At 47.2% G+C, this 27,746-nt stretch overlaps 1 protein-coding gene across 5 annotated transcripts in view; it reads left to right on the forward strand.

Annotated features, from left to right (window-relative positions):
* Slc13a3 (solute carrier family 13 member 3) overlaps positions 1-27,746 on the forward strand; it is a 76,130-nt gene that overhangs the window by 19,026 nt on the left and 29,358 nt on the right. For 4 of the 5 annotated variants that reach the window (XM_004858105.4, XM_087197776.1, XM_021239085.2 and 1 more), the window contains exons 2-8: positions 4,193-4,458; positions 5,558-5,721; positions 14,648-14,720; positions 17,635-17,820; positions 20,793-20,918; positions 22,284-22,379; positions 23,257-23,361. In XM_004858105.4, the coding sequence (XP_004858162.1) occupies positions 4,193-4,458; positions 5,558-5,721; positions 14,648-14,720; positions 17,635-17,820; positions 20,793-20,918; positions 22,284-22,379; positions 23,257-23,361 (1,016 nt within the window). The remainder of the gene's footprint in view (positions 1-4,192; positions 4,459-5,557; positions 5,722-14,647; positions 14,721-17,634; positions 17,821-20,792; positions 20,919-22,283; positions 22,380-23,256; positions 23,362-27,746) is intronic. The other variant, XM_021239084.2, reaches the window with a different exon arrangement.

Here is a 27,746-nt window from a genome sequence, read left to right on the forward strand (position 1 = left end):
CAGCCATGTGTGTACCAAGAGGCATTGGGATAAAGAATGGATGCAGGCCTGTAATTCCAGCATGCTGGCAAGCTGAGGCAGGCGGATTGCATGTTCAAGCCCAGCCTGGGCAACTTAGTGACCCAGAGAGTTCCCCATCTCAAAAAAGAGAAAAAAAAGAGCTAGGACTGTAGCTCAGTGTGAAGTCCCTAAATTCAATCCCCACTAGCACCACAACAGAAAGAACATATATTCCTGGTGTCAGATTACCTGGGTTCAAATTCTGCCTCAGAAAGCTTGGGCAACTTGCTTGACTTATTCCCCACCATTGTCTTATTTGCAAAATGGACACAAAAGCACCTGCTTCAAAGGGTCATGAGAATAGAATGAGTTAAAACATGTAAATTATAAAAGCGCCTGACAAATAGTAAGTACTGTTGACTGTTAATGATCCTTAGAGTCCTTTAGGTATTTGAGAGAGAAGAATCTTAAACTTAGAATCCTGGTTTAGACTGTAGTTTGTGAGCTACAGCTCAGCCCTGGGACTGCATCACCTTCGTGACCTAAATCAATGTCTTTTTGTAATTCCTACTGAAAAGAGGGAGAAAGTAATAGTACCTCCCTGTCAAGGTTGTTGTGGTCATTAAATGAATTAATACATGTAAGAGGCAGGGGAATTTAGCAAATACTAAAACAATGTTGGTGGTTGTCATTATTACTGCGATGACGTGGCTACACAGTGACATAAGTCAGGGTAGACAAAGCGGCTCTCTGCTGAGCTTCTCAGAGTTGACTTTGCACACTGCTTTCTCCATCACTCTATTCTTTTTCCTTTTCTTGGAATGCCCTTGTCAGGATCTGCCAAGGTTTTCCTGGCCTCATCAAAAGAAATGGGATGAGCTCCTTCTTTCTTTCTTCTCTGAGTTTGTGCAAGCTGGCATTATGCATTCCTTCACTGTTTGGTAGAATCACCATAGAAGTCAGCAGGGTTTGGCATGTTTTTGTGAGGAGGTTTTTAATGATTGATTCTGTGTCTTTATAGGTACTGAAATATCTAGCTTTTCTATTTCTTTTTTCTGATAGTTGATTAAGTTATGTTTTTCAAGAAGTTTGTTTCCTCTAAGTTGACAGAATTAGAGGAGTAAATTCACAAGATTCTTCTATCGATCTTGGGATTGAAGAGTACAGTAGAGAAATAAATGCTCACATAGTGCACAACAATGGAGGGTCTGATCTTGGGACTCTATAAAAGCTTTTATTTACTAATCTTCAGTTCAAGTAGCCCCTCCTCAGAGAAGTCGTCCCTGCTCTCCCCCTTTGTCTTCTAAGCTAAGTTAAATATCCAGCCCCAGAGGTCCCTCATGAACTTAGAGCTACATTTGCTACTGGACATTCTGCTTAGTGATGCACTTGTGAATCTGCAGCAACCAGTCACTGAGACTTTGAATTCCTTGAGGGCAGATTCACTTACTCTGATTCCTGAGATTCTCTTTGTCTTGAGCCTCCACCCTGGGGCTCAGCAAACAGTAAAAATCACAACCCATCCATCAATCCATCAATCCACCCACTCACTGATCCACACACCCATCCATCCACCCATCCATCCATCCCTCCCTCCCTTCTTCATTGATTGCTACCAAGCCCCTACATTGTGTTGGGCACTGTGCTACATGAAAGCAACACAAAACAGAACAAGACAAAGCAAACAGGGACCTGCTTCTCATGGACCATCATTGTAGTTGGGGAGACAGAGTAAGCAAAGAATGTTGAATGCCTGAATCTTTGTAGATTACAATTTAACAGCATTTCTAAACCACTTTTCACGGAACACAAGTTGTGTAGAATTTTAAGGGATATCTAAGTCTGTAGACAAATGTATTTTGGACATGTTGAGTTAAACAAAGACAAATAAATGTGATCACATGATTTGTGAGAGCCTTCAATGTATATTTATGAATTTTTAAGGAAGTGATGGGAAGAACAGTTGCTGGCAACTTATCTGACTTAAGCATTTCCTTGAGAATACATCATGTGGCCTTAGATGACGTACCAAAATGTCTGACACAAATGTGTCTGACATTATGGCCACCTGCTGGGCTCCTCGCAGCTCACACACCTGCCAGTGATTCTATCCAAGTAGGATGTCCCCATGTACTTCTCTAAGTATGGAGTAACAGCTTCTTTTATGCTAGCACCACACTCATAGTCTACTCAAGAAATACCTATTTTCACCTGACTGATTCATTTGTAAGTAACATGTGGCTGTTCCATAAACAAAGCTGGCCCTTGTTAGCTGGGTTTGACTCAGATAAGCCCCAAATCCAGCTGGAGAATTTGACTCAAATACAAAAGAAGCTTCCAGCACAGGCAAGAAGGCAGCCCTTTCCTTCCCTGCACCAAGTCAACCTCAAGTCCCAGCTTAGAAAGATGTCACCATCTCCAAGAAGGCATCTGTCATTGATTGATTTTCCAGAAGGATCTGCGACAAAGCTTTGATTGTGAGGAATTTTTCTGTAAGAGGAGAATGGAGATCGCACAACTGTATGAACAAAGAGGTATCTTCTGGGACACCAGGGTCTTAACCATACTGGGTACCTCTGGGAGATGCTGTTCAACAGGCCGAAGTTGCCCCACATGAAAGGCAACCCACCTTCTTGGCTGGGAGGTGTTCCTAGGAGTGGTATTTCCCTGGACGTATCAGCCACACATGCACTGAAGACCAGAGCAAGCTGCAGGAGTCATGGTGTGACCAGGACTGGTGAGACCCAAAGAAGAAGAAACATCTAGTCCATTTGAGCTGCTCAAATGAGATGCCTTAGACTGGATAATATATTTAAAAACAGAAATTTATTGCTCACAGAGCCTCCAGAACTCTACTGAATAGCCCAATAAATGTTAAAGATCAAGGCCCTGGCACATTCAGTGCCCAGGGAGGGCTTGATCCCTGCTTCAAAGATGGCATCTTCTTGCTGGGTTGCCATGTGCTGAGTCACACGGTGGAAAGAAGGCCCTTAGGGCTCTTTTAGAGGGGCCCTAATCCCATTCATGAGGGCCAAACTCTCATGACTTAGACATCTCAAAGCCCACCTCTTCTTACCAAGGGGACTGGCTTTCAACTTGGGGGTGGAGACAGATATTCAGACCATTAGCAGGAGGTACTAAGGATCAGCACTTTGCAGGTTCCACTGGCTGGCTCAGTTCCCATGGTTCAGAGTACTGTGCGGTGCTTCAGACCCTGTCTCTCTGGGGATAAATGATTTGGCTATAGGCCTGTCTCCCTGGGCAGAGGAAACCGATGAGCTGAAGGTAGCCAGCAGGCCTCAGAGCCTGAATGCCCAAGTGTCTTACAATAGAACTAAGATAAAAGGGAAATAAGCGCCTCATATTCGTGCCTTTTTCAAAGTGCAAAGATGTGAAATTGTCTAAGGGAGCCCAAGAGTTCCTCGATGGTACATCTGGGCTCCTGTGGGCACTGAAGCTTCCAATCCCTCTGGAGGACTCACATTATCCAAACTGGGATAGCTGTTGGCCTGCCAGGGTACATAGATAAGTGTGGCAGTCAAGTGCCCAGTGGCTGTCAGTTGTCTGCATTTGCAGCATACACACCGTGTCAGGTCTTGTGCTTAGCACCTGTACGGAGGTGGCAGGTGCTCTTGGGGTTACGTCTAAGTCCCCACGGGGCCTCACCATCCCACACGGCCCAATGGCTTCTTGCTGCATCTTGGGGAGCTTCTCTGGGTGCAGAGTGTGCTTAGCCTGCACACGTGAAGGCCTGAGGTTCCCCGGGATGGCAGATAAAGCCCAGCATCGCACCTGGCGGGAGACCTCTGAGGTGTGTTGTCCCTGGGTTCCTGTCAGGATGCTGCTCCAGCTGTGCACAGCGATGACCTTCTCAGGAGCACACGTCGAATTCCCTTCTCTGTTTCACCTCCCCACTGCCCTTCCAGAACTTTCTGCCCCCCACCAAGTAAATTGTTTTTATTTCCATCCTCACCTCTTGGTTTATTTCTAAGACAAGGCGGGAGGTCTTTCATTTACTCCTCCAGCAGTTCGCTGGATGGACAGAAATAGCTTCCCTATTTTACAGTTGAGCAAAAGGAAGCTCAGAGGTCAAGCTTTGGGTACTGCCCCATCCACTGCTTCCTTGAGAATGGGCCTCAGATGCCCGCCCCCACCCCTTGCCCCACTGAGCCCGAGCCTGTGTCTCCCGCAGGAAGGCCGCTGCCTGTTCATCATCCTGCTCATGGCAGTGTACTGGTGCACAGAGGCCCTGCCCCTGTCGGTGACAGCGCTGCTGCCCATCATCCTCTTCCCCTTCGCGGGCATCCTGCCCTCCCACAAAGTCTGTCCCCAGTACTTCCTCGACACCAACTTCCTCTTCCTCAGTGGTCTGATCATGGCCTGTGCCATCGAGGAGTGGAACCTGCACCGCCGGATCGCCCTCAAGGTCCTGATGCTCGTTGGGGTCCAGCCAGCCAGGTGAGGAGGGTCACAGCCTGCCCTTTTGGGGAGGCAGAGAGTCCACCCTTCTCGGCTTCCAGGTTCAGCTGTCAGGGCCAAGAAGCTCATCATTCCCGCCATCGTCGACTTGCCCATTCTCAGCTCCTGAGGGAACCCCTGGTGTGGGCCAGGCGCTGTGCTGGGTCACCTGTGCGCAGCTGTCCTCACGGTGCATAGGACGACTCGGAGAGGGGTCAAGATGCTGACCCCAGCCCACGAGGCCCAGAAAGGTGATGCCGCTAGTTCAAGGTCAAAGCCTCGGGCACTCCTGTGTCCACTGCTTCCCTGAAAATAGGCCTGGGAGGCCCAGTGTGTAGTCTTAGGGCAGTGTGACCAGGGTGCTTGGGCTGTAAATGACTTTGGCCCGCAATGGCACTGTCACAGTGCCTGCTTTTCAGAGTGTGAGGACGACAGACTGAGTTCAAGTAGCTCGCTCAGCCTCGAGCAATAAGAGATGACTTGCCACAGTTACCATGCTTGTGTGCCATTCACCTATCCAGGTGATGGGGGGCTGCAGTGTTGGGGAGATGCAGAAGGGGTCTAAGGATGGGCTTGGAGAGAGAGGGAGCCAGGACTCAATTCTACCAGGCCTCAGGCCCTTGGGCTGGGATTGGAATTTTATTCTCAGAGAATTGGGTATATATCATTCAAGCTTGGCTGTGTGGGTGCTGGTGAGACGTTCAGGGTGCGAGCAGAGAACGAGAGGAGGGAGGGAAGGGGTCTGGGAAAGCCAAGGGCAAGATGACAGGACCCTTGTGCCGAGGCTGCTGTCCTGAAACCAGTGCCAGCAAGGATTTGGAGGCAAGGGAGAGAAAATGTCAGGTTTGCATTGGCTTTAGGATGATCTGACCTTGGGTGTCTGTGCTCAGTTCACCGAAATACACTGAGCCAAGCATTCCTTAGCTCTAAAGTAGCCCGTATTACTGGTTCCCTCTTTGCCACTAACTTGGCTTCTCTGGGCCTCAATTTTCTGTCTGTAAAATGAACAGGGTGGATTCCTCTGGGATGGGAAACTGGGAGCGAAAGATCTCCTGGGCCCAGGGATCTGGATTCATCTCTAACTCCCTTTGTTGTGCAGGCTTATCCTGGGCATGATGGTGACCACCTCATTCATGTCCATGTGGCTGAGCAACACTGCTTCCACTGCCATGATGCTGCCCATTGCCAGTGCCATTCTGAAGAGCCTTTGTGGTCAGAAGGAGCCTCGGAAGGACCTTACCAGGGAGAGTGAAGAGAACAGAGGTGAGGCTGTGCAAAGGTCCAGGGGCCTGCTCCACCACAGTGGAGGGTAGGAGCAAAGGAGGTCAGACAAGGCCATGGGAAGGAATATTTATTGGTACCTACTGTGTGTCAAGTATTTCAATGATAATAATAATAATGATAATAATAACAGGACGAAATTTTAAACCATGATATCTTGGTCTTCAAATTTTGCATTTAATGGACATTTACTGTGTATTAAGCAACACGTTAAGCATTTCACATATGTTGATTCTTTTAACTTACAAAACGGCCCTTTGGAATAGGTACTATAATTAAAATTTGTTTGAAAGCATTTGAACAGATGCTCAACATCACTAATACCAGAGAAATGTCAAATGAAACAATGAGATTTACATCAATGAGATAGCAAAAATAAGAAAGTTGACTGTATTGGAGAGTTTTCTATTTCTGTGAACAAAATACTTGACATGCTCAACTTAAAGGAGGAAGGGTTTATGTTGGCTCACAGTTTCAGAGGTTTCAGTCCATGGTTGCTTGGCTCCAAGGTAAGAACATAGTGGCAGAAAGGCATGGAGGAAGAAAGCTTCTCACCTCCTGCCACCCAAGACGCAGAGAGCGAGAATGGGAAAGCCAGAGAAAGGGCTGGAACCGGATACACTCTCCACAGGCCACCTCCAGTAACCTATTTCCTTCATCTGGGTGCCACCTCCTCCAAGCCAATTCAGCTATTAATTCATCCACTGATGACGTGGGTGCTCTCATGCGCCAGTCACCATTCTAGGCCCTGCTTGAGAACACTGCTGCACTGGGGCGAGCCCTCAGTACATGAGTCTCTTGGGGACGCTTCATATTTAAACCGTAACACTGACTAATGCCTAGTGTCAGCAGGAGCAGGGGCCATGGGAATTCTCTTGTGCATTGCTAGGAAGAGTGTGGTCTGGGTCAGGCTTTTTTTAACAGCGCCTGCAAGCATTTAATCCAGTGAAGTGTGTTTGTGCCCTGTGATCTAGCAGTTTTGCTCCTGGATGAAAATAATCAAGGAATTCTCAGAAAACCCCAAGAGGAGACATGAGTGGTGACATTCACGTAGCATTTTTTATGAGTTGGGAATTGGAGGTCATGTGGACACCATTACTAGTAAAGAATGAGGAGGGAGCACACCAACAGTTATGTAAATGCATCTCATAAAATGGTTATGGTTGAAGAGAAACCAGAATACAATGCAAATATGTAACTTTATATACTCACGCACAAATGGCAACACACTTTGCAAGAACACACACACACACTCAAAAAGAAAAGCTACACATTAAACACATCTGAAAGGCTGCTACGGGAAGGGTGGCAGGGAAATTGGGGATAGAAGGAACTGAAAATGAACACAAAAACAAAGTAGAAGGTGGTCTTATGTAACAAATAGTGATAACATGCCATGATCTGAGGGCTTGAGTTCCTTGACCCTCTGAAATTGTGCCCTTAGCAAAACAAAACACAAGTAGCCACTGTGTTTTTAGATGACAGTATGAGGGCCCAGAGAGGGGGAGCAACTAACTTTTCCAGGTCGCACAGCAGGAAGAGGCTAAGCCTGACTTTGAACCAAGCTGTATGACGCATCCCTTACCCAGGAAGCCAGCAGTATCAGTGAGAATTCTTTTGTCTACAAGTGAAAGAATGCCTGTCTTCAAGTAGCTTAAAAAATAGAGGCTTTTTTCAGGTATCAAGAAGCCAGAGAAAGGCAGTTCAGGAACAATTCAGAGGCACAACAACATCAGGACTTTTTGTTAAAAACTCTTATTCTTTTGGTCTTCTCTCACGCCCACTTTCGAATGCTTTGCTTTTGACTGATGGTACTGTACTCCTAAAGGAAGCGGGGGACAAAGCTTGATTGATGGGACCTATGTGGAAATGGTGTGTGTAACTTCCTCCGTCCGCCCTTCCTGCTGTTCACTTCCTATCGTGTGGATGTGAATATGGCAGTGAGAGGGAAGGATGCGACCAGGAATCCAAAGACGGAAGCTGCATCTCAAGACAGATGACACATCAGTCCCAGTAGATTTGTGTCATTTGCTCTAAACAAGCGTTATCCCCAAAACTTTGCATTTCGTGTGCTAGTTATGCTCTTTGCAAATATGATTTGTAATAAAAAAGTGGACATTTAAATTTAAAAACTTACCGCAGTAATGATACATGGCTACTAATACCCCTAAAAATAATCCCCCTCACTTTGAACACATCCCATTGTCCTTGCCACTTTCTGAAGTCCTCTTCCATGAGTTTTTTTTATGGCTGCCTCGATATCGTGAGTTGATTCAAAACATTTACAGCAATTCCTGTCAAGTGAAAACACTACGGTGTAGCCTCATCCACCCTATTGAACAGATCTGGCACTATGCAACTTCTATATCTCCCTAAAAGTTAAAATGACCATGAAAGATAAATGTTTTTAATCAGTTCAGGACATCAAGGCAGCCACAACAGTGCCACTAAAGACACTCACAAAAGAGGACTTCCAGAACTGCTTCAGAAAGTACAAGAGTGGTGGGATAAGTGTGTTTGAAGCAAGGGGGAGTATTTTGATGAGAATTAATGGCAATCTGTCTTTTACTGTAATACAGTTTTTAAAACTTTAAACATTCCCTGTATTGTTTGATCACACTTTATATGTGTTGAAATACACGTGTATCTGTTAAGCGTTCAGTGTTGATCCATGTCTCCTCCAAGTGGATGTCACTTGCTGATGGTGTGTGAGCACCATGCACTGAAGGGTCTGCTTATTTTTTTTCTGCAACCTCCCTGAAACCTAGAAATGACACGGGCTCTTTACAGCTGAGATCCAGAGGAGCGAAATGATAGGTCCGGAATCTCGTTTTTTGTGTGTGAAGTAACTGAGCCAGGATCTCTGCAAGGGCAAAGTCTTCCAAATAGAAAGAAAGAGATGCTTTGCAGCAGGGGTTGGTGGATGTGCCCCGTAAATAAAAGATAGTAAATATTTTTAGGCTCTGTGGGCCACTCTGTTGCAACGACTCAGCTCTGCCTTTGAAGAGAGTGGCAGGGTGCCAGTGGGCATGGTTACATGGCAATAGAGCATTATTTATGGGTGCCAAAATAAAAACATAGCTTTCACATCCCTGAATATTATCCTTCTATTGCTCTTCTCCACCGTTTACACTTGAGAAACACATTCTTAGTTGACCGGCCACACTAGACAGGTGGCAACTGGATTCAAACTGCAAACTATGGCTCCTTGACCCCTGCCCTACACTGTCCCATTTATGGTTTTCAAATTGTTCACCCCAGGTCTTGAAGCTCCAAGAGAACTGTGTCACGGTCTCACTGGGTTGGCAACAAGCAGCTAGGCCTCTGCCCCTCCCCTGTTTCAACCCCAGCTGGCCTGTATTTTCTGTTTCATATCCTGGGCTTCCATGGAACAAGAGCTGATATTTATTGAACACTTGCTTTGTGCAAGACTCTTGTAAGGGCCTTGTGTCTGAATGGGAGAAGCTAACTTTGACCTCATTTTGAGGAATGAAAGTTGTGGAAGAAATAGAAAATGAATGAGCCTCCCCACGTTACCCAGTGGCAAAACAGCGGCTCTGAGCTTTGAAGTCAGACTGGCTGATTCGGAGCTGCAGCCTTTCCTCTCTATTATTCTGCCCTCCACAGGAGACTTTTTCAACATGGCCAGCTGTGGCTGGGGGTGCAGCTCAGCGATACAGCACATGCCTGGCATGCGCAGGAGTTCCCGGGTTCTATCTCCAATACCAAAAGAAACAAACAAACAAAAAAGTCACATAAATGTTTGCATGCCAAGCTCCCCACTGTAAAGATGAAAATTCCGAGATCCATGAAGGGAAAAGGACTTGCTCAAGGTCACGTGCAGCCCTGGTTGTGCGGAAAACTCCAGTCTTCTTCTCTGGCAGGCTGGGTAGACGCTGGCCTCTGCAGGCTGCAGGATCAGAGAGCAGGGACAAGTTAATGATCAGCCCCTGAGGCCTAGGACAAGGCTAATTCCAGTGCAAAGAGAGATGTTCTTTTCACCCAGTTTCTGTGCTTTGGCCAGGTGACTTGAGGTGAGGACAGCACTGAAGGAATGGAGACTTGTGTAAGTGGGTGAGGGGAGGGATGAGGAGTCTCCCAGGGGCTTTAAGTTCATGAGGGGCATCTACAGCAGTGACTGCAGACATGCTACTCTGAGCTACCCCTTTCTGAAGACCTACCCCAGGCCAGACTCTGTGCTCAGTGCTTCCTACCCATCGCTCGTTCCTCTTTGTAGCTGCACTGAGATGCAGTTGCTCTCATTTTACAGATGAAGAGACTGAGGCTCAGAGAGAAAATGATTTGTCTGAAGTTACACGATAAGTGATTTGCTGAGCCTTGTCTACATCCAAAATCAGTGGTGTGGGCCCTGGCACAGAGAGGAGCAGAGGCCAGAGTGGGGGCGTGGACCAGACCCCAGAGGTGCTCATCCATGGAAGGTAGCCCTGTGCCTCTCACTAGTCCTCTTACTCAGTTCTGTGCTCTGCATGGTCACCTGAGTGGTGCCATTCAGTGCGCATGCTCTCACCACACCCCGCACCTGCGGGGGGACGCTGTTCTCATCCTGCTGGGACAGAGGATGAAATGACGCTCAAAGAGGTGATTTGCCCAGTGCCCCACAGCCAGTAAAGGCCCATCTGGCTTTGGAAAGCTCTTTCTCCTCCTTTCCTTTGCCCAAAGAAGGCCAGCCATGCATGCCAGCCATGGCTGCTTGGGAACACAACCTTCACAAAGCTGGCTTTCAGGTTGGATTAAACATTGTCCTTTGGTCTCCATTCACCATGCCATCCCACACCTCCCTGCAACTCTTTTCTCATCTATAAAATAAAGGTAGGTTGTTGTGAGTGCTAATCAATCAACAGACGTTAACCTGCCCAGCATAGGGCTTTTTACCTTCCCTGTGGTCAGCAGGGCTGGCATCAGACACAGCAAAAATGACACTGTCAGCCACCGTGAAATCCTCTTCCCTCTTGGTATCAACAGGGAAATTGCAGCAGGGTTTGGGGAGGGACTTCCCCAAGCCACTGAGATAAAAAAGAACCAAGGCTCGGGTTGAGACCCTTCCTCCCAGGCCATGTGGCTGACTTGACACAAGAAATCTCAAGGCCTTCTGTGTGCCGGACTCAAGTCTATTCTGTTATACTGGGAGGGTTGCGCTAGATCAATCAGGCCAGGACAGACCTACTAAGTGCCAAGTGGGTGCCTTGGAGATGGAGTGAGAGTCAGGGGTACAAAGACCTGGCTACAGCCTGGCTCTGCCCCTACCTCACCAGGTCCTCTTGATCCCAACCTTGACTTGCCTCTGCATACCTCAGTTTCTCCAAGAAGGCAATAAACCTAGCCTGACTCCTCAAGACTGCTCCAAACTGGTTGTGAAATTGCAAATGTAAAAGTGCCCAGGCCCCTGCCTGATATAAACTCAAGAATCTGTGTGATCTGCGTAAGCTCTTATATAATAAGCACCAAGCTCTGGACTGACCTGCAATTTCTGGACCCAGAGAAGTCTCTCTGGAGACTTTGCCCCACCAGCCTGCTTCTGTGTGGTCTCTCAGGCCACTGTGGTCACAGGAATCCCTGAGGTGGACCCCTGGGTAAATGGTTAAGAGCACTCGTCTTCGTTGTCCTAATTTTTCCATTGCCTTTGTCATCATTAGAAAAATAGTGCCTGTGATAAAATGTTTTCACGTTACTGATTTGTGTAAAGCAACAGTAAGACTCCCACTCCCCATCTCCCATGCTAAGCTAGTCATAGTGTGTGTGCCAGTGCCCCCACTGCCCGCTGTCTGCTAGCCGGCTCTCCAACTCAGATGCTGGCAGCAAGTGGCCAGGGTCCATGCATGAGGCAAATTGGGGAGTGCATACCTTCCAAAGGCCTGGGCACCCTCCAGAGGCCTCAGTTCCCCCATCTGCAACTTCACATGAGTTGCAGATAACTGGCTGCACCTGCAGAACTTTTCAAAAATACCCAGGTCCCTGCCCCACTCCAGAGCTACCAACAGGCTATGTGGGTGGGACCCAGGAGATTCTAAAGTGCAGGTGGGGCTGAGGAGTTCGGTGGAGGATTTTACCTGAGGATTTTATCTGTGCCATTTGATGCTGCGTGACAACTATAGTCCCAGCCCAGGTGGGAAGGGCAGAGTGAGCTAGAGATGGGTGAGGCCTGTGGTCACTGGGCCAGAGTTCTTCCTGTTGGACCCTCCCCTGCGGAGCGACTTTGCCCCCCCCAGCTCTCAGTGTGCTATTAACAGCCCTTTCCTGCCTGCTTCAGTGCCCTGGGCTCTGGTCTTGTGAGCTGTATGTGGACATGTGTTCCTGTCTCCTGAACCCTGAGGTTCTTGTCCACGCAGCCCAGTGTAAGCGGACCTGGCTTTTAGCCTTCAGACCCAGCTGGTGGTCAGCAGGGCTGGCATCAGGCACAGCAAAAATGACACCATCAGCCACTGTGAAATCCAGTTCCCTCTTGGTACCAACAAGGGAATTCCAGTGCGATTTGGGGAGGGACTTCCCCAAGCCACTGAGACAGAAAAGAGGCGAGGCTCGAGAGGAGACCCTTCCTCTCAGGCCACGTGGCTGAGGAAAATCCCATGTGAAAGAAAAAAGCCAGGCTCTACTGTTCCCTGCTGGAGCTTATTCAGAGTGTTAGTGTCCTTCTGCCCAAGGTCCCCACGGAACTTGGCTACATGAGTGGAGTTTATTTTTCATTGCAGTGGGAGTGACAGCGATTCCCCAGACAACGTAGAGTCTGTGGGAAGGTGTTAACAAGAACCTTTGAGAAGACTGAGGCTTTGAGGGATCACTGGCAGGAGGGTGGGTAGGAGCCAGGATGGCTCTAGGTTGGGTGGTGCCAGACGTCAGGGGCCACTTGCTCTAGGCCTGGTCAGGAAGTAGTGGTTGTTCACTGAGCAACAGAAGGAGCACTCAGCTTTTGTGAGGGTGGCACAGTGGCCTTGCACTTAGGTGAGATGATGAAGTGGCCTTTCTTGTGCCGGGGGATTTGCTGTGTCTGTGGCTGGTGCTCTGTAACTGCTGAGGTCCAGTGGAGACCCACGTGGCAGGACTGGAGCAGTCGGGGCACCAGCTGCTGCCTTAGCTCCTCCCTCGAGCGTGACAGCATTGATGGCATCTTTGCCAATGCTCAGCTTCCATCAAGGTCTTTAGGTCAGGGCTTGGCTCACCAAATCCAGCCCACTGTCTGTTTTATGCAGTCAGTGAACTAAGAATAGTTTTCATACTTGTAAGCAGTTGAAATAAGTCAAAAGAAGGAAATTATTTTGTGACATGTGAAGATTATAGGGAATTCCAATCCCAGTGTCCAAACTGTTTATGTATCATCTGTCTGCAGTGGCAGAGCTGAGGAATTACCTCCGTGACCATGGTGTCCCGAAGGCCAGAAACATTCACCTCCTGGCCTTTTGCAGGAGAATTTTGCTAGTCTTTGCTTTATTTATTATTGCTACTAATATAATGTGTGTGTGTATGGGTGTGTGTGCACATGCGCAAGCACGCTAAAGCCCTAACCCAGGGCCTTGTGCATGGAGGCAAATGCTGTATCACTGACCTCCAGCCAGGCCCTGGTCCCTGCTTGTAGTGGGTTGACTTTCATGTTCTTGGCAAAATCCTAGGAGAACTGCTACTTCCATTTTTAGGAATTAAGAATTTGAGGTACGGAGAGATGAAAAATTTTTACCTAAACCAGCATTTCTCAACTTCAGCACCACTGACATTTTGGGTGGGAGAATTTTTCTTGGAGGTGGGCTGGCCTGAGTGTTACAGGATGCTTCATTCCTGGCCTCTCACCAATAGACACCAGGAGAGTGCTTTTTCCCCCCAGTTGTGACAACCAAAAATGTCTCCAGACATTGCCTAATGTCCCTTGGGGGTGGAAGTAACCCTACGTGGGAACCACTGGTCCAAGGTCACTTAGTAAGTGATAGAGCTGATTTGAAGCCAGGGTCACATGTTTAGCCCCCAAGGGTGGATTCTTTGATCCTTCATGATGGTTCCAGCCACAGGAACTATTAGCTCATTCCATTTTTCTTATCTAAAAACTGTCAAAACTACTGCAGATCCTGGTCTATAAGCAGAAGGACCCTTCAGAAATGAAGTCAAATCCTGTCCCAGCCTGTTCTGCTCAAATACTACCCTGCCTCCTACCTGACTCAGAGAAGTCAAAGTCCTCCCTGGGAGCCCCAGCGCCTCTGTGTGATCCAGCCTGTTTCCTGACAACCTGACACTTCTGCCACTCAGTTCTTTCGCTCTCCTCTCTTGGGCCCCTCCTGCCCCTCATGTTTCCTGCTTCCCAGCACACTGGACACACTCCTGCCTCAGGGCCTTTGTCCATCTCGCTTTTCATTTTCCATCATTCCCCAGTTTTCTTTCCTTCATAACATTCAACCCTCCTTGAAATTTTCATTGCCTGTCTCCCTTTCTAGAATAGAGGGAACAGGGACCTTGTCCTATATTGCTCACTGAGTACCCCAAGGCCATAGTCCGTAGCCCGTTGCAGGTACTTAATAAATACTATGTTAGGTGCATGAATGAATGGACAGTGGCGATCACCCCTCCCAATCCTGACCCATTTTCACTCAGCTGATCTCTCCCAAATACCCCCTTGGCAGTGGCTGCTTGGGAAGACTTGGCTTGAGTTATGGGTTGGTAAGCAGCCTTGGAGCTGCTCCCTGCCCACAGGCCTGGGGCCATCTCAGATGTGGGTGGATGGTGGGACAAGAGGATGGAATGTTGACGGTTGGTCTTCTCTCGAACCTTCAACCCTGCTGTCTTTTTCTTTTTTCTGTGCAGTGGACAGTACAGGGTCCTTGGCAGTGAAGACAAAGTCTTGACTGGCTGCACTTGGGCCCTCCTGTCCCTTTTGGCTTCTTGGACTAAAGCCATGGTGCTCTTTCCCCAGGTGCCATGCGGGGGAACGGGCTGCACACCACGCCCACAGAGACTCAGTTTCTGGCCAGCTCCCACCCGGAGGGGTAAGTTCCTGGTGGAGTGGACTGAGGGGCGGGTGTGGTTCAGGGAGACAATGATGAGAAGAGTTGATCTACAGCCCGTTCCTCCCAGCCCCAAGCTTCTCTCTGAACAACTCAGTGCCCAGATGTTCCTGATTTGCCTTTGTGGCCTCAACATGGGCCTCTAAGGCCTCCTTTAAGTCCTGTGCAGAAAGGGTGGGGGACGCGTTGAATCCTCAAGGTTGCGCTGAGGCTGGGGGGCGTTGGAGCTTTCCTCGAAAAGAAGAGATGCAGGAGAGCTGGAGGGCGTGTGCTGTAGGTAAAGACAAAGACATCCTGTAACCCAGTGGCAGTCCTTCACACTTATGTGACCCCTTCACACTGATGTTGTCCATTAGTCTGCCACGGCCTTTGCATTTTGACAAGGGTGAAGGCTGTGGAGTTTGAAGTCATGTGGACCTGACTTGGAACTCTGGCCCTGCTGACCGTGTGACTTGGTTGAGTCACTTAACTTCCCTGTGCCTGGGTTGGTCTTCACCTACAGCTGGACGTGACCCTGGGCCCACCTTAGAAGGCTGCTTTGAGGACAGATGAGATAACGTGACAAAGCAGGTCGCCTAGGCCTTGTGTGCACAGATGGCAGCCCTCGTTACTCAGGTGCAATTCCCTCCTCTTAACAGTGATGGAACAGCAGGCAGCAAGGTCATTTGTTAAAGGCAGTGCTAGGCGTCAGTCGGGTCTGTTTCCTTCACTCAACACATATTGATTGAGGGCTTGTGATGAGCTAGGCTCTGGTCTAGGTGCAGGGGATACAGTAAGGACAGATAAAACTCCTACCACTTAAGGAACTTATGCTCTAGTGGCAAGAAGCAAAGGAACATAAAACCCATATTACGTCCTATGGTTGGTAAGGACCATGGGGAGAACAAAGCAGGAAGAGGGCAGTGGGCTGAAGGGTGGAAAAAGCAGCTTTAAAGTGAGTGGGAAGGCCTCCCAGGAGGGTTGAGCCTGAGCAAACCCCTGCAGGAAGTGAGGGGTCTGGGGAAAAAGTGTTCTCAGCAGAGGGATGGACCAGCATATGCAATGATCCTGAGGGTCCAGAGAGACACCAGGAAGCCAGTGTGGCTTAAACCAGGCAAGAGGATTGTAGGAAGTGGGGTTTGAGAGATTGCCTGAGTGATGAGAAGGTGCTGGCAGAGGGACAGAGCATCTGGGACCTCATAGGGCACTGATGCAGCCTTGACTTTGAATGAGATGGCAGCCGAGGAGGAGGAACATGATCTTACGGCCACTGCTCCTTCCCGGAACCATATTTGGAGACTTTCAATCTAACTTTGAGACACGGGCTCTGTGATTGGGCCAAGCACTCACCAGCATGTGACCTAGAAATGTATTTTAAACATCTGTCCGTGCAGAGCTTGCACTGGGGCTATTGAAAAAGACCTAGTCCCCACCCTCTGAAGGTCTCTGTTCATTAGATCCAAAGCCCTTCCCCTCTCTGGCCCTCTCTTTTCCCACCTGAATAAAGTACAGATTGCCCCAGATGAACTCCAGGGCCCTTTCTGCCCTCTCCCCCTTCTGAGGCTCAGTCTGGCTGGGACCCTGGGTGTGAGGCTGCCACGGCTCCTGATCAGGCCTCTCAACCCTCCAAAGGCAGACCAGGACCTCTGTCTCCAGCTGCTCCAGTCTGTGCCTTCCCTCAGGCTGGAAACTGACTGCTTAGCCCACAGGTCAGGTCTCCATTGCCCTCTGGGGAGAAAACTCTTAAGTGGCCAGCAGGTATTTAAATTATCTTTTTTCTTTAAAAATAATTTTTAAAAATTGTTTTGTTATACGGAAGCAATTCTGGCCTTAATCTTAATTTCTTTTCCAGATTTATGGAGTATAACTGACAAAGTAGTATTTTTTAACATATACAATGTGATGTGATGTTTTCAGATACGTATAATTGTAACATGATCACGATGGTCAAGCGAATTAATACATCCATTGCCTCACATACTTACTAGAAGTTCTTAATTTTATCTGCTTAGAAACATGTTATGATAGTACAAGTCAAAAAATACTCCTTAAAAATGTGCTCAGCATCTCACACTTAGAGACAGTTAAATGAATACTATTCTAGATGATTTCTTAATATCTCCCTATATTATTGCATTTTTTAAAATGAAAAAATAACCCTGGCCATGCCATTTATACTGTTTTGTAACCTGCTATGTGCCTTAATGGAGTATAGTGAAAATCTTTTCACCTCAGTAAATTCATGTCAACATCATGATCTCTTAATGATATAATTAATAACTCTTAATTTTATTTTTCCTCAAAACGAACTGTACAAGGAAAACAACCCCCAAAATTCAAATAAAAAATTAAAGTGGAAAAATGTCCATAATTTCACCCCCAAGAGAGGCACCAAAACAATATGAAACATGAATAATTTAAAAACCAAAACCTAAATAATATTGATACCTTCACTTACACCTCAGGGATCGAAACCAGGGCCTTTGCACTACCCTACACTCCCAGCCCCCACTCTCTTTTTGAGGCAGGGTCTCCTTAAGTCCATAATTACCCAGTCTGGGCCCAAACTTGTGATCCACCTGCCTCAGGCTCCCGGTTTTCTGGGATTACAGATGTGCACCACCACACCTGGCAGCCAATCCCTTTTTGATGGATGTTTAGGCTGTTTTTGATTTTTAAAAAGTATATTTAATGCCATGGTGGCTTCCCTGGTGGCCACACCCAAAGTACCTGACTCGTTATTTCTCTGGGGAAAGTTCCTGGGGAGAAGAGCAGGACTGAAGGGTTTCCATGCCTGTGCAACTTTGCTTCTAGAAAGACCACTTGGCTCCCCTGACCTCGGCAGCGTGTGGCCCATGTCTGGGAGACCAGCAGTTCTGATGGAGTTCTGAACGGCTTCTCTTTGGGTCATTTATAGCAGAGGCCAATCTGAGGAGGTGGAGGTGCCACTGGACCTGCTTGCTGACTCCAAGAAGGAGGAGGAGTATCACAGGAACATCTGGAAGGGCTTCCTCATTTCCATCCCCTACTCGGCCAGCATTGGGGGCACTGCCACCCTCACAGGCACGGCCCCCAACCTCATCCTGCTGGGCCAGCTCAAGAGGTGAGAGCAAGTGTCCCCACCTGCCCGAGGTTCCTCTCTGCTCCTCTCCCTCCTCCCTCCCCTCCCAGAGCCTCTGTACCGAGGACCCCAGCAAATCTCAGCTCACAGAAAGCTTCCATTCTGTGGGAGAGATTGGCATTAAACAAAAATGAGTAGATTTTGTATGTGTGACTGTTAGGAATGAAAATAAAGCAGGGTGAGAAGGTAGAAGAGACCAGAGCCGAGTCCTATGGTGACCTCCGTCCCCTCTGCAGAGGTGACATTTGAGCAGAGACTGAGAGGTGAGGATATGAGCTATGTGGGCACAGGCTGGAAGAGCATTTCAGACAAGGAACAGCAAGTATAAAGGCTTTGAAGTGGGATTGTTCCCAGGGAGTCTCAGGGAACAGCAAGACCAGGGAAAGCCAGACACGGAGGTGCACCCCTTTAGTCCCAGTTTTTGGAAGGCTGAGGCAGGAGGATCATTTGAGCCCATGAACAGGAGACCAACGTGGGAACATAGTGAGACCCCACTACTGGGGGGGAGGGGGCTGGAATAGACAGGTGAGGGAAAGGGAAAGGAGATAAGCCTACACGTCTAGCATCTGAGGACCCCGGCCTTCCTTCCAAGGGAGTGATGAGAGCAGAGTTGTGACCTGGTGCATTAAAAGTGAACCCCAGCTTTGGTTTGTGCCTGAAATGACCTGAAAGAAGCCTCCCAGCTTTGATTAGGGTCCCTCTACCAGGAAGTAAATTCTCTATGCACTGGAAGTGTTTAGGCGGTGACCAGGCCCCTGGAAGTTGGGATATGGGAATAGAAGAGTATTCTGCTGCAGGACTTCATTCTCTTCTCCCAGAGTTTAGTGTCTAGAGTTTAAACATTCCAGATTCTGCCCACAATGTTCAGATTCCAGGATTCTGAGAGGCTGAATTCCTAAGATTCTTTCACAGTGCAGAAGCAATATATGGACTTTAATTTGCACAAATGCAAATGGAACTATCTGGCAAACAGCAACAGAAATTATTTGATATTTGCCATGGCAACTCCTCTACCTGGTGCTCAACCAAAGAGTCAAAACCAGGGAGGATGCTGGAGGAGAATGGGTCCTGGTAGTCTCGTCTGCCCCAGACTTGTGAGAAATTGAAGTTATTTCATGAGGAGTTTTCAGTGCACCCATGATTGGCCTCAGATGCTGATTTTAAAGCCTTAGTCCTGGATAAGATGAATTCTTTGATTTTAAGATTTGATGCTAGAAAGTAGTAACGCTCAGCCCCATGTGCCTGTTAGAATCAAAGGAGGTTAAAAAAAATCTGGACCTTGATTACCGAGATTCTGATTCAGGAAGTATGGGGTGGGGACTGTGCACCATATTTTACCTCTCAGTTTAAGCTCACAGGGTTTCAATGCGAACCTCAAATGTTGTTGAGTCTCTACTCTTTGAACAAGGCCTAGCTGTGCCTCATTGGTCAGCACAGAGAAACCAGAAGCCAGGACGCTCCTGCTCCAGGGCTGGGGAGAATGGAGGCCTGACCCTTCCTTTCCTTAATTTCCCCAGGTGGAGGCTGAGTGGTGTTGGAATTTGCTGGAGCCACAGCAGGTCTAGGCAGAAGACCGAGGGCTGTGGGGGTACAGCACAGGGCCTGGGTTGGGGCAGGTGCTATCTTATGATTTCAGGCTGCCTGCCCACCCTGCTGTGAGCAGGACCTTGAGCCAACCCGAAAAGAAATTAGGAAGCAAGCACTGAGCTGTGTAAGTGAAAATACTAAATATGTAGGATTCTGAGTAAATGACATGCAAATCATATGCCACATTTAGTGGCAACACCTGGGCCTTTTGGTGTGGAAAATGGGGCTTCAAGAGGAATGCCAGAGCCAGGCCTAGTGGTAGAGGCCTGTAATCTCAGCACCCTGGAAGTTTGAAGGTCACAGGTTCAAGCCCAGGATAGGCAACTTAGTGATTTAGTGAGATCCTCCCTCAAAAAAAAATTGTTTTCTTTAAAGGGCTGGGGATGTAGCTCAATGTAAAGGCCGTGGGTTTAATCCCTAGTACCCCCCCTTCCCCCCCACCCCCAAATCCGAGGTAATGTGTGGCTTTGGTTCTCCAGCTGAGAACTAAATAGGCCTGGGGTAGGGGTAGGGGTCAGAGAAAATGGCCCCCCTAGGTCCTTGGCCTGTGCTCCCAAAGGCCATTTTTGGTTTACTCTGACTATAAAATGATATGGACACATTATGAAATACTTAGAAATTATAGAAAAAGTTGAGTTGGAAGTACCCTCAATCTCACTGATAGCAGACTTTCTTTTAGATTTTCTACCTTCATTTATTAAATATATGTGTACATATATGTAACATTGTTATCATGCTGTATATATAGTTTTATGGCCGGATTTTATCACTATAATTTTATAGGAAACAAAATTTTATAGAAAAAACAAAAGTTTAATAACTAAATTAAGCTATTTTGGAGAAGTGTCATACTTTCTGTCACAGACATTTAGATTGTTTTCATTTTATTATTGTTTTGCTATTGTGAATTATGTGACTGACCACATAACTATTAATATTTTACTGTTTTTCAAATAATATTTTTCCTTTTTTGCCTAATTATATTTGTGGAAAATGCAGATAAAGAAAAATTTCTCGGACTCCCATTGTATAATTTATAATATTTTTTGCTCATCTGCTTGTGTATCATGTAGCAGCTCTTCAGGTTTTGGTTGTTTATTTATTTAGAAATGTCTGGGTTTGTGTCCGTGCACTTTCGCCCGTATCATTTTGCTAGTCACGTAGTCCAGCCTGCTCTCCTCACTCCCTTCGGCACCTGTGTGGCCCCCCAGGGCACAGGTGACACCTACAGTTGCAGCGGGTCAGGTCGAGCGTCCCCAAGGAAGAGCGAAGGGTACCATGGTCACAGGGTCCCCTGACGCCCCGGGGCCTGGCCAGCTCTCTGCCTGCCCTGGCTGAGCGTGGTGTGCTCACCCGCGCTGTCGCAGTTTCTTTCCGCAGTGCGACGTGGTGAACTTCGGCTCCTGGTTCATCTTTGCCTTCCCCCTCATGCTGCTGTTCCTGTTGGTGGGCTGGCTGTGGATCTCCTTCCTCTTCGGGGGGCTGAGCTTCAGGTACCTCTCCTCAGCTTCCCAGGGGAGGTGGGGGGGAGGTTACAACCCAAGTCTCCCGGGGGCCTGAATGACCGGGGTGACCTCCTTCAAAAACCAAGGATAAGGGCTGGGGATTCAGCTCAGTGGTTCCGCCGCCTGCCTCACAAGCACAAGGACCCGAGTTTGATCCCCAGTACCAAAAAAACCACAAAAAACCCAAGGATGGCTGCCCCTGTCATGATGTCGGGTTCAGTGCTCAAGTCTTGAGCCCCAGGGATGTGCGGATTATGGGAGGAAGGCAGAAATGGCCTGCCTGCCACACCCAAGCCCTCAATGGACAGTGTTTCCTCTCCTGTGAATTGTTAAACTGTGTGCTTATATCCTTTTAAAAAAATTGTTCTGAGACAGTTGCCCTGGCTGGGCTCAGATTTTCAATCCTGCCGAAGTGGTGGGAGTCAGGCGTTACCACCCCCAGAATCTCATACCCTTTATATTGGAAGAGTTAGCACTTATTCGCCAATGTGAGTTGTAAATTTTTTCACTGATTTGCCCTTTGACTTTACGTATGGTGCTTTTTCCCGTACAGAATTCTTTTTAAAATGTGACTCTTGAATCCAGCTTCAGGTTTTGTTCAGATGGCCACATGCTTATCCCAACATAGAATTTTTAAATTTTGACACACAGAATTTTTAAATGTTGATGAAATCTTATTTTTCCTATCTTTGGCTCCTTGTGCTTTTGGTGTTCTATTTAATAAATTTTGCCTGATCCAAGGCCATGAAAATATTCCTCTGTGTTTTCCACCAAGAGTTTTACAGCTTTAGCTCTTACATTTAGGTCTTTAACTCATTTTGAGTTGAGTTTTGTATATGATGTGGGGTAGAGGCCCAAATTCATTCTTTTGCACATGGGTAACCAGGTATGCTAGCCCCATATGCTGAGACTATTCCTTCCCCATTGAATCATCTTGAGATTCTTGTTCAAAATATCAATTGGCCACAGAGGTATAGACTTTTCAGTAAGTGGTAAGTGTAGCTCTGTTCTGTATGCCTGACACCATTAACCACTTTTCCACACCAACCTCACATGCCAACTAAATTCCCATCTGTGATGGAGTCTGTCTCTAGACTTTCTATTTTGTTCCATTGATTTGACTGTTTATTCATGAGCCTGTTGAGCCACTAGAGGTTTTTAAGCCTGGGAAGCATATGACTGATCACAATTTTTAAAGGTCAAGCAGGGCACAGGTGGGGACAGTTTTAGAAAGGGAAGACAGAGGCAGGAGACGAGTTTTCCGATGTGGCTGGTCAGGTGTGGGTGTGGGTGGTAGGTGAGAAGCTAGACACACCTGCAGGGACCCTCTGGACCTCCTGCTGTCTATTCCAGGGTCTGGAGAAAGAAGAAGTCAGAGATAACACTGGATGCAGAAGACAAGGCTCTAGTTGTGATTCGGGAAGAATTCCAGAACTTGGGCCCCATCAGGTGTGTGAAAGTCTTGGGGCAGGGGAAGAGCTGGGTATTAGAAGTTTAGGGGAGCTGCCTCCTGGCAAGGAGCAGCTGTCCCTCACGAGCCCCAGCAGAGTTTCAGCACCCATAGCCTGGAGCCTGGAGATGGAGGATGGTAGCTGACTCGCCCAATCAGCTTGGCGCTGGGTTAGATACCCTGAGGACTGCACAGCCTCCCAGGGTGCACTTGGGGTGGGCATCTGTCCTTCCCATCCCAGGCATCCTTTCCCTCCTGTACATGGGATATCTGACACAATCTCTGATGGCTCCTCAGACCTTGTTCATGCATGTTTCCCTTGTGGTTAAAAATGACTAAGACTCAGTGGGTCTAAGTTCTAGGAATGGCTCTGCCACTACTTCCTGTGTGGCACCGGGCAGGGTATTAATACTTTCTGGGCCCCACTTTGCAATCTGTGAAGTGGATGCATTTGGGTAGCTATTTCCTCCAGCTTTGGGCATTCTCTCTTTCAATCACTGTGTACCCCTCTGTCCATCTGTGCCCTGTGTGTCTTTTTCTTGGTGCGCCTGTCTGTCCCCTCTGAGTAGGTTTATCTGTCGGTCTCTATGTGACTGTTTTTCTCTCTCTGACTACTTTTGTTTGTCTTTTTTTTCTCTCTGTTTTTCTCTCTCTGTGTCTGTTGTTTCTTGTTCTTGAGCTTCATAGGACCCTGGCAAATTCCCTGTGCTAATGAGAGAAAGAGTTGAGGGAGGGGAGGACCTGGGAGTAAATGATTCTTTCCAGCTTCCTCAGAGGCGGGGCCTGGATCCACTCAGTCGTGAACTGAGCCCTCATCCTGCTGCAGAGGTCAGCTGGAACCCAGGGTCACCAGGCACCTCCCTCTCTGTGTCACAGTTTTGCCGAGCGGACTGTTTTCATCCTGTTCTGCACGTTTGCCATCCTCCTCTTCTCTCGGGACCCGAAGTTCATCCCTGGCTGGGCCAGCCTCTTCAAACCCGGGTGAGACTCTGGGGACCCACGGTCTGGAATCCTGCAGGGAGGATTCTGGGGTGGGCCACGTGCAGCTGGAGAGGCAGTGGAGCCAGGAGACCTGTGTCCAGCCTTATACCCTCATCCTGTGTAATTCTGTCATTGTAATGTCTCCTCTTTCCCTCCCAAAAAGCATTTAGGTTTGGACGATGAAACATTTGGTTTCTCGGGTGTTAGAGCTTTGGCTCTGGAGTCAGACAAAACTGTTAGAACTCTTGTTCTGCTCCCTTACAAGCTTTGTAACTCTGAGCAAATCATCCCTTTCTCCCTCCTTATCTTTCTCCCTCCTCCATTTCTTCCCTCCTCCTTCTCTCCCTCTGTCCCTTCCTTTCTCCTTTTGTTATTTACTAAGGACTGATTATGTGCTGACCATCATGCCGGTTGTTGGGGACACAGACCAAGCAAGTAGACAGTGAATAACTGCGTGTTGTGCTGAGTGCTATGAAGGACCATGTGATAAAGTTATGGAGCAAGGGTCTGGACTTGGGATAGTTCTGGGAAGAGCTGGCACTCAGGAAGGGGGTGATGAAAGCAGTAGATACACACTGGGGACATCCACTGAAACCCAGGGTGGGAAGAGCCATGTTTAGAGGGCCCAGAGAAGCCCAGTGCGACCTGGTGGGAAGAAGGGAAGTGGTGAGGTATAGCTGGACGGTGAGGGTGGATCACAGAGGGTCTTGTTGGCCATATTAAGCATTTTTTTCCTGAAAATATTGAGTAGAGGAGAATTTTAAGTTACTTAGCCCCACTGTGCCTCAGTTTACTCATCTGTAACATGGAGTTGCATTTTTTTTTTGGTGATTCTGAGGACCCATAATACAGTTGACCTGTGTATCTGTAAGTTCTACATCCATGGATTCAACTACCCACGGGTTAAAAATATTTGGAAAAAATTGCTTTTGTACTGAACATGTACAGACTTTTTTCTTTGTCATTATTCTCTAAATACTGGTTAACTATTCATAAGTTATAAGTCATCTAAGGATGGTTTCAAGTATACAAGAGGATGTGTACAGGTTTTATGCAAATACTATACTATTTTATGAGTCTTGAGCATTCACTAATTGTAGTGTGGAGTGGGGAGTCCTGGAGCTGCCCCCTGTGGATCCCAAAGGATGACTGTCCATGTCAACTGATTAGAATGGCAAGTAGAAAGATCTCAATAATCATTAGCCATGTTCACCAGGAAAGGGATAGCGCAGATAAGAACACAGGTGGGCAAGAAACACACCACCAACCAGGCAGCCCCATCCTCTAGGGCACGGATCAGCAAACTACACCTCATGGGCCAAATCTAGCCACCATTTGCTTCTGAATAATTTTTATATTTTAAATGGTTGGGAAAATTACAGGACAAATAATATTTTGTGACACATGAAAGTTATATGAAATTCAAATTGCAATGCCTACAAATAAAGTTTTATTGGAATGCAGCCACAGTTATTCATTATATATTGCCTATGGCTACCTCCATGCTGCAAAGTCAACCTTAAGTTTCTTGTGACAGAAACCATGTGGCTGCAAAACCAAAGACATTTACTGTGTGGCTCTTTACAGAAGACATTTGCTGACCTCTGGTCCGGGGGATGGCTTCAATGGCTTCAGTGAAGGTGGCAGCAGCAGAGTTAGGATAATGTATTAGTCAGCTTTTCATCACTGGAACAAAAACCAGACATCCACAGCTTAAAGGAGAAAAGGTTTATTTGGGCTCATGGTTTCAGAGGTTTCAGTACATGGTCAGCTGGTTCCAAAGTAGGAGCATCATAGCAGAAAGGCATGGTGGAGAAAAGCTTCTCATGTCGTAGGAGCTTGGATGCAGAGAGAGGAAGGGGGCAGGGACAAGAATATACCCTGCCAGGATACATCCCAGTGACCTACTTCCTTCAACCAAGCCCTGCCTCCAAATAGCACATTCAGCTAAGAACTCATAATGGTCAGTGCTCACCTGAGAAGCAGGTTTAATATTTACAAGATTGGCTTACAGTGGCCACCTGCAGAGTCACATGTGGAAGAGTGCAAAAGGACTGTCTGCATGCTGGAGATCTGAAGGGTCCAGTCAAAGGCCTGGAGCTCACTATAGAGTCTTATGCAAGTCTGTATTAGGAAGCTGAAGGGTCTGCACTGGAAGGCTGAAGAGTCTATACTGCAAAGCTGAAGAGTGCACTGGAAGCCAGGAAACGGAAGTCCAAGGTGAAGGCACAGACTGGAGCTCTACTTGCCCCCTTTTTATTCCATTCAGGATACAAGCCTATTGGCTGGTGCTACTCACAGCCAAGGTGTTTCTTCCATCTTTAGTAAATCCACTCGGTCACACCCAGAACTATGCTAAGCCAATCAGTTGGGCATTTCTTTCTCAAACTGACACAACAGTCCACTATCACAATCCACCCCTTGTCAACTCAACAACCAGACAATTTTCTTAAATCATAATTAACCTCCAGATACAAAGAGAAGTTCATACTTAGGCCAAACATTGTACATCTATCCTGCATACAAATGGAAACAGACTAATTCCCTTCCCAGAATAGAAGGCAAGTTATTCTTTGAGTGATGCTTACTCCTAACATTTCATAACTTGAACATTATGACACAGGTTTAATAATGCTTAAAAATCAATATTAAGTCTATCAACATTATGTTACAAAGGAAGCATATTAACAGAATAAGAACAATTACAATTACGATCCTTGTTTCTGCAACTGATCACTGGGTTGTAGATGGTATTTGTAACTACTGTCTTCTACTACCCATTCTCTATTCCCTTGGCCTTCAGCAAGTACCTCGGTAGGCCTTAGTTCTTTCCCTGGTTGGGTGACTCATACCTTCATTCCTGAAGGTTCTGAACCATTTGTCATTTTGCTTGGATTGGGTTGTTGTAGTTTACCAATGACCATAATAATGGCATGGTAATACTAGGAGGTGCCCTAAGGGATCCCCTGCACTCCAAGTATATTCTTCCTTTCCTCTGTTGTGGAGTAATAGTCCAGTTTCCCCTTGATAGTCTAGGTCAATCACCCCTGACAACACCTTAACTCCCTTTTTAGTTTGTTTATTCAGAGGCAACAGGTGCCCAAAATGACCTGGGGGAAGTCTTAGCTTCCAGTTTAATGGAATCATTCTTGTGCTTCCTGGTACAAGCCTTCCCCCTTCTGGAGCTAAGACTTCTAGTCCAGCAGAGCATAAAGTCACAGGAACTAGAAGGAAAGATTTTTCTAGTGGATCACTAGAGGTTGGTGACTAGTACCATTTCCGTTTCTATCCCTTCATTCCTGGACCCATGTATCTTGGCTATGGGAGACACAGTCCATATAGTGGGTGCTGATCCGTATTTGGCAGCCTTTTGAAGAACCTTGCCCCTGCCTGCAAGCTATTGCCACCTAAACTGGTACTGTAACTGCATCTTCAAAAGGCCATCTCACCTTCCTATCATCCAGCTGCTTCTGGATGGTGAGGAACATGCTAAGACCAGTGAATTCCATGAGCACAAGCTCATTGTGTCACTTCCTTGGCAATAAAATGTGTTCCTTAGTCAGAGGCAATGTTGTGTGGAATTCCATGATGGTGGATAAGGCATTCTGTAAGTCCATGGATAATGGTTTTGGCAGAAATATTACATGCAGGGAAGGCAAATAAGTATCTATGCAAGAAAGGACAAAGCAGTGCCCTTTCCACGATGAAAGCAATCTAATATAATATATCAATCTAATATAATATATCAATCTAATATAATATATCAACCTTCCACCCGGTTGCAGGCTAATCACCCTGGGGAATGCTGCCATAGCCATACTCAGCATTGGTCTCTGCTGCTAGTATATTGGCCATTTAGCAGTGGCTGTAGCCAGATCAGTCTTGGTGAGTGAGAGTCTATGTTGCTGAGCCCATGCATAACCTCCATCCCTGCCGCCATGGCCACTTTGTTCATGGATCCTTTGGGCAATGACAGGGATGCCTGCAGAAAGAGGTTGACTGCTATCTACAGAAAGATCATCCTATCCATTTGATTATTAAAGTCCTCCTCTACTGAGGTCACTTTTTGGTGAGTGTTTACATAGAATACAAATATCTTTAAATATTTTGCCCATATGGAGAGATCTATCTACATGCCTCTCCCCAAATATCTTTATCACCAATTTTATAGTCATGTTATTTCCAACTCCCTGACCATCTGGCTAGACCATTGACTACAGCTCATGAATCAGTATATAGTGACATACCTGGCCATTTTTCCTTCCAGGCAAAATGTACTACTAGGTACACTGTCCAGAGTTCTGCCCACTGTGAAGATTTCCCTTCACTGCTGTCCTTCAGGGATGTCCTGGAAATAGGTTGTAATGCAGCTGTCCACTTGCAGG

The sequence above is a fragment of the Heterocephalus glaber genome, unplaced genomic scaffold (genome assembly GCF_053883595.1).
Source record: "Heterocephalus glaber isolate CG9 unplaced genomic scaffold, H.glaber_assembly_v1.0 deba00001673, whole genome shotgun sequence".
Classification (NCBI taxonomy): domain Eukaryota; kingdom Metazoa; phylum Chordata; class Mammalia; order Rodentia; family Bathyergidae; genus Heterocephalus; species Heterocephalus glaber.